This window comes from Podospora anserina, chromosome 5 (genome assembly GCF_000226545.1).
Source record: "Podospora anserina S mat+ genomic DNA chromosome 5, supercontig 10".
NCBI classification, from domain to species: domain Eukaryota; kingdom Fungi; phylum Ascomycota; class Sordariomycetes; order Sordariales; family Podosporaceae; genus Podospora; species Podospora anserina.
This window is the reverse complement of record NW_001914849.1, coordinates 428,925-435,856: the sequence shown is the minus strand read 5'-3', so window position 1 is coordinate 435,856 and position 6,932 is coordinate 428,925. Positions and strand designations below refer to the sequence as shown.

The 6,932-nt window shown below is 53.1% G+C and overlaps 2 protein-coding genes across 2 annotated transcripts; one reads left to right on the top strand and one right to left on the bottom strand.

Annotated features, from left to right (window-relative positions):
• Window positions 1–2,046: 2,046 nt before the first annotated feature.
• PODANS_5_11400 (uncharacterized protein) lies at window positions 2,047–3,727 on the bottom strand (the record flags this gene model as incomplete). Its single annotated transcript, XM_001905669.1, has 2 exons — window positions 2,047–3,600; window positions 3,659–3,727. Coding segments are annotated over 2 exons (1,623 nt in total), but the record flags the coding sequence as incomplete, so codon positions are not given.
• A 945-nt stretch (window positions 3,728–4,672) lies between these two features.
• PODANS_5_11390 (uncharacterized protein) lies at window positions 4,673–5,497 on the top strand (the record flags this gene model as incomplete). Its single annotated transcript, XM_001905668.1, has 1 exon — window positions 4,673–5,497. The coding sequence occupies one exon, from the start codon at window positions 4,673–4,675 to the stop codon at window positions 5,495–5,497; it is 825 nt and encodes a 274-aa protein (XP_001905703.1).
• Window positions 5,498–6,932: the final 1,435 nt, after the last annotated feature.

Genomic DNA, 6,932 nt, shown 5'->3' with positions numbered 1-6,932 from the left:
CCATCAAAGAGAAGGAAGCCTTGCGGAAGGGGAGGGGAGAGAGGGGAGGGGAGAGAGGAGAGGGGGTGAAATAAGCTTAATTGACCACACTCCAGCGACAATCTCGAATATGCCACGCCGCATGGATTCGGGGGGGAACAGCCGTTCATACAGCCAGTTCATGGTTGTGGTAGCCATGGCGATCTGAGTTGGGCACGTGTTCTATGTCGCTGTCGTGTTCTTGTTCTCTATAACTGCAGGAGAGACTGGGTTGACGACGAGCGGCACGGTTGTATATAGTGTGTTTGTCTTGAAGACGGTGAAGAGGGGAGGGGGAAATCTCACGTCACGAGCTGAGGCCACGCGGCACAAAGAGAGAGGGATCAGGACATATTGCATCATGAGCAAATTATGGACCGGATGGGATTGAAGTCATACCGAGGGACCAGAGCACTGCAGGCCGACGTCGGCCCAGTCCACTCATCATGCAAATTCAGTATCAAGCCGCACAGGACACCAAAAAGTGAGGAGATAAACAACATCAATTGTCTATGTAACTTGTCCCAAGAGGCCTCAACCGGTTCACCAAGCCCAAGCTTAAATCTTTCGAAAAAAAACCCGCTCAGTCAGAAAACCCATCAAATCCTCCCAGAGCTCCCCAAAAAAAATATCTTTTCCTGTTTTCTGTGTTGTTTTTTGTCAAGTCCTCCAAACCCTCCTCAATCGTATTTGTTGTCGATGGCTGATCATGATCTCCCAGATACCAAGAAGATCGCCGAAGAGAGGTGATGACTTGTTCCAAAATTGCTTTGACAAGAGATAGAGTCTCTGCCAAACACCAAAGATATGCCAGAGTCGCTGTGAAAATACAACCAACCAGTCCGCCGGACAAGGGCTAAGATGGCCGTTGCAAATCCGAGCGCTGCCGACCTGTTCCCTTCCAATTCCAAATCTGCTGGGACTCAACATGATCCCCCAGACTATCGTGAGCCTGTAAACAGTCCGTTGTCCTTGATGGGCGTGTGAGAACACCATCCCACCACCGCCGTGAGCGCAAGTCGACTCTCTGCGCAATACCACCGTGACCCCAGCACCGAGCCAACGCCGAAAACGCAGCCGCATACACTCATTCCCTCCAAGCCCAGCCGGAAAAAAAATGACAAGGAAATCATCGAACGCCTCCAGGAGCACGAGGGAAAATATGGGTACAACTCCATGCCTTTTCCCCAACCAGGCAAACGCCAACTGCCCGAACCTCCAGTTCCCATATACGCCGATTCCCAGTTAAGCCAGACCCGTGAAATGACCCAAACGCCGTTGTATATGAACCATCTCGCCGGAAAACCCATTACCCAGGCTCATACCACCTTCTTCCCAGCCCAACCGTCTCCTCGAGGGCTCCAACCAACCATGCAAAGTCCATGCGCGCGCCATTTGATACTTTTGTGAAGGAAAAATTGCATTTCCCAGGGGCATCTTGGCCCAACTCGTCCTATCCTTGAAGAAGAAATTGTGTCCCAGTCGAAAACAGGGGCTGGGCCTCTGCAAACGTGATGAAAAGACCGAATAACGCGAGGACCTGAGCGGAAAAAACAGCCAAAAAATGAACGAGTACATCGCAATACAATGTTACAAGACTTCAAACCACCCGCGTGCTAACCCTGACGCTCGCTGCGAATTTCCAGTCGTCGAGGAAGAAGCTGACTGTAACGCGATGACGACGAAAGATGTTCGAGATTAAGCCCGAGGGCAAGAAGAGAAATTAGTTGTTGTGATGTATGATACAGCCGATCTTGCTCGAGATCGTGTGATGAGGCGCCATAAAAAATGCTTGGTAGCCTAGGCGCTGTTGCTGTGTGAGAGTGCTGGTGCAGATGCAGGTGTCCTCGAAGAAATCAGTCGCGAAAGGTAGGGTCGACGGTTGAAGCCGCCGGGGCCGTTGGGAGTTGACGGACCAGAGGCGCAGAGAATATGTACAATGCCAAAAGGAAAATCAACAGAAGAAACACGTAACGCCATGCTCATGGTGTCCCACCTGCGTCACGTAGAGGAAAGAGTTTCAGCACCTTAGTTGGGCCCAGAAGGGGGCTGCTGAATAGGGGTTTGCCCCTGACCACCACGACCACCGCGGGTCGGATAGCGGGAAGGCTGGGTTTGCTGGAACCCACCGCGGCCTCGGCCATTGCCCCGGTGACCGCCGGGGTTTCCACGAGACTGGTACCCTCCGCGGGGCGCAAAACCAGTGTTGGTTGCCCGGCCGCCTTGGTCCGGGAACTGCTGGAAGCTGTTTGACGCCTGATTGCCTTCAATCTGCTGGGGAGCCCGTCCCTGCCAGTTTCCCGAAGCACCTCCCGGGCGGGGACCAGCGGGTTGAGCCTGGTGAGTTGGTGGGTTCATTGGCTGCTGTTGACCCTGCTGCTGGTTACCAGCAGGCCTGAAGTTGGAAATGGGCCGAGGAATCGACTCGGGATTCTCGTAGACGTAGAGACTCTTGTCAATGGTGGCAGGAATGGGCTGGATTTCAGTGCCCAAGTCACGTTCAATGTTGTAGAGGTTGAACCTGTCATCCCAGTTGATCAGGTTGATGGCCAAACCAAGATGGCCGTAACGGCCCGAGCGACCGATACGATGAAGATATGTCTCGGCATTCTTTGGGAAGTCAAAGTTGATCACCACATTGACAGCCTGAATGTCGATACCACGCGTGAGAAGATCCGAGCAGACGAGGTTGCGGCAAACACCGTTCCTAAAGTCGTGGAAGACACGGTTGCGAGCGTGCTGCTGCATCTTGGCGTGACTGTAGAAACACGAGTAGCCCAACTCGGTGATCTTCTTGGCCAAAAGCTCGACACGGTTGGTCGAGTTGCAGAAAATAATGGACTGGTTGATCTGCAGCTTTGAAAAGAGGGTGTTCAGGCAGTGCACTTTTTGCTTCTCCTCGACGTAGGCGTAGTACTGGGTGATGCCGCGCAGAGTGAGCTCGTCCATGAGGTTGATCTCGTAAGGTTCTTTCATGTTCTTATCAGAGAAATCCTTGACCGAAATAGGGAAGGTGGCTGAGAACAGCATGACCTGGCGATCCTTGGGGTGGAACTGGAGAAGTTGTTCGATGACGGGGGTGAACTCGGCCGAGAGAAGCTTGTCAGCTTCGTCCATGATGAACATGGGGCATTCACTCAAATCCGCCACCTGCTTTCCAGCCAAATCGAGGATTCTGCCCGGGGTGCCGACCACAATATGGACGGGGTCCTGGAGACGGACAATGTCATCGCGGAGGCCTGTGCCACCAGTGGTAACCATGACGTTGACGCCGAGGTGCTTTCCAAGCGTCTTGCAAACCTGGGATGTCTGCATGGCGAGTTCTCTGGTCGGGACCAGGATAAGACACTGGATCTTGTTGATTTTGGGGTTGATCTTTTGGAGAGCGGGGATGACGAAGGCAGCTGTTTTGCCGGTTCCGTTCTTGGCGCGCGCAAGAATATCACGCCCGGTGAGCGCAACTGGAATGCTTTCTTCTTGGATGGGCGAGGGCTTCTCGAAACCAGCTTCGAAAATGCCCATCAGTAAGGATCGCTTGAGTCCGAAGTCCTCAAACTCCATGCCCTTGGTGTTGGTGACATCCTGCGCAACAAAGGAGTGTTAGCAAATCTGGTCAGCAACAAGCATGAGGGGGACAAACCTCGGTCTGTTGTCTGTTGTCTTTCGTGGGAATGTTCAAGTTCTTCTTCCACTCGTCATCACTGATCTGTTAGCCACCACGGTTCATGGGGTCGAGAGCAAGATGTCCGCCACATACTTCAAGCTTGTCGCCTGGAGCTTGTCCGCGAGACTGTCGGTCATTTTGGCAGCAAAAGGAGGGAATCTTGGGAAAAGAGAGGTAAGTCGGTCGGATTCGGTGGCCCGGAGGTATCCCGTCCGTCTTGTTCGAGTGAGGTCTTGTGGTCGGTCGTGGTCGTGTCAGAGACGCAAGACTGGCTCTTCCAGATTGCGAATCGAGGTGGATGTCGTGCGGTCGGTGGGTTGTGGGTTGAGAAGTGCTATACCCGTCGCGGCATATGTTGGGGATCGAGTTGTGGGTTTGATTTGGTCGACCGATATGTCGTGGAAGCTGTGGAGCTAGCTGCTCGTCTGGTGGTCTGGTGGTGTGGTGATCTGGTGAGGCTTGCTTCGGTGGTTCGGGGAGTGGGAAGTCGGGATAGAGAAAATGGTGCGGTTCTCTGCGAATGGGATGTGGGTGGTGGGGGACAGTGAATAGATTGTTGGGGGCTCGAAGTGGTTCGTGTGTTGCTCGAGAAGTCGGTGTAGAGCCGGGAAAGTGATCTGGAGTCGTCGATGCGGGGCAGAAAGATGAGGCAGGCAGGGCTGAACAATTCTCTGCAGCAACCACTCGAAAAGTTCGGGACGATGATGGTTTCCTCGTCACGTGCCCAACAACGGTGCTTTCTCCTAGAACAGGGGCGGTGCTTTGGCAGCGATAAGATAACCGGCTGTGGGGTTGATCCACACTGTAGAAAGGCCAAGACGCCGATGGTCCCGTCCCCTCCATCGTCCCAGATCCCGCATCTTCCCTTTTGCACTTCAACCAGACACTAGTATCCGCCACTGACGCGAGCACGAGTTGTTCTTGTGTTGCCGGCGCCATGGTCCTTTTCCTTCCTTCAAGCCCTGAAACCATGATCCTGTCAACTTCACCATGATGCTGCTCAAAAGACATACCGTTACACCATTTCCCTTGACCACTTTTGTGCTGCCATCAGCTTCGATAACGTCATCGTGTCAGCTACCGCGCTGCCATCTCCAGAAGCGCTCATGCGCCTCGGTTCAGGACAAGCCACCGAAATGGCCTACTTCTGCAAGCCCCACTCCGTATGAGGTCTTCGGACTTACCAAAGACGATGTATACACCAAAGCACGGTTCAACCAGTTGGTCAAACTCTATCATCCCGATCTCCACCATCACTCGGCCCACGATGGCATCCCCCATGTGACGAAGCTCGAGAGATATCGCCTCGTCATTGCGGCCAATGACATCCTCAGCAATCCTCAGAAGCGTCGACTCTACGACCTCCACCGAATTGGCTGGGGAAATCACACCGACCCACATGTTGAACATCGGGCGGCAGGGAGGTCATGGAGGAAGGAGCCTGGGAACGCCAGCCAGAACGCCACTTGGGAAGACTGGGAGCAATGGTACCAGGAGAGGGATGGCAAGAAGCAAGAGCCGGTCTTCATGTCCAACTTTGGCTTCGCCACCATCTTGGCATGCTGTGCTGTTGTTGGTGTCTGGACCCAGGTGGCATATGCCGAGAAGAAGTCGGCAAGCATCTTGAACCTGCAAGCCCAGCAACAGGCCGTCATCACCAGAGAGATGATGTCGCGCGAGAGAGCGAAAGCGGCCATGAGCCGCGAGGGTAGGGTCGAGACATTCTTGTTGTCACGAGAGCTTGGAAAGTCGGAATATGATTTACCAGGACACGGAGCCTCAGACGGTGGAGGTGGTGAGGCCGAGGCGCCATGAAGTCGGTCGGGTTGTATTCGGTGATTTCTGTCAGCGAGTCGCATAGTCGGTCATCATAGACTGTAAACAGACCTGTACTGTTTTGTGATGGTGCCTGTTGCTTGATTCAAGCCAGAGAGACACTGATTGTATTGGAGTGACCGGCCCTCTTGTCGTGGTGGTTGTTTCGTTGCCGCTGGCGAAAGAAAAGAAGAAGAGAAAACCCCAGATTCTCTGCGGCAACTCGAGAAGGACGGTGTCTGCCCACTTCCAAAGTAGGTTCAACAAGTCGCTTGCACGTGGCGGGGTCAAACAGGAGCTATCGAAGGCTTATCGGGGCACGATCACGTGGAGAACCGGATAATGGAATATCTGAAGACTTTGTCAGAGTTCGGTCTATCACTGTGTTGTGCGTCTCGGACGTTGAGGCTGCTTAGGGCATTGTCTATGTGCACGGGCCATATCCCTCATCCATCGGTGTCTTGTTCTTTCCTCTTGTCCCCGAGCCATTATCTGTGAGAAATGGTGGCTGGGACGAGGCTGCGGAAGACCTGGGAACCGAGTTGAAGAAGATGAGAAGGTGATGGAGCTTAATTCCACTGGAGTAATACCTCTCCTCACACAATGGTGGCCATAGTCCGAGATCCCATATCTATTTCGTCATGGGAAAGGGCATCTTTCATCCTCATGTTAAGTATGATTCACGGAGCTTGCATGACTGTTAAAAACAGAGACTCGATTTTAATGTGTCTGATATGACCTTCTTACCTGAAAATAGAATTCATTGGCCAGCAGAGCCTCATGAGGAGGCTATTAGACCAGATGATATAAAGCCGAGGTCAGGCAATGGAGATGGATCACGAACTTTGACAACATACATCAAGCGCAGATGCTTCAATTGTGTTGACAGGCTTCCATCGATGGGGACAAGATGTTGGCGAAAGGCACCAACATCCCCTGCCTCTGCAATGGGTAAAACTTCAGGGGTTGGCATGCCAACACTTCTTCACAACACGCATAGTAGGTACCGAACACCAAGTCTCGAAATCACCGTGTTTATTCCCACTCTACCAACCAAGCATATGGCCTCTAACTACAAAAGAAACCTCTTGATGCCCCTTTCCAGCCCAGGTCAAACCCCAAATTCCGATAACCTAGAGACCGATATCTAATCTAGATGCCACTGACCGGCAGCAAGATCTTGTAAGCCATTGCCTGCCTCTTCCCCAGCGGAGTCCGAAAGATCCTCCGGAGATCCATCGGAGTCGCGTCCTTGTCCTGCGTCAGCTGCCTATGAACCTCCTTGATCAGCTCCCTGACCTCCCTGACAACATCAAGGTCCATACGCCGGGCCTCATCGCTAGGAAGCATGAGGAAGCGGTCGACATCGATGTAGGTCTTGTCGGCGTCGTGGAACAGGGTGAGCCAGTCTTCAGGTTGGCCCTTGATGCGGCGC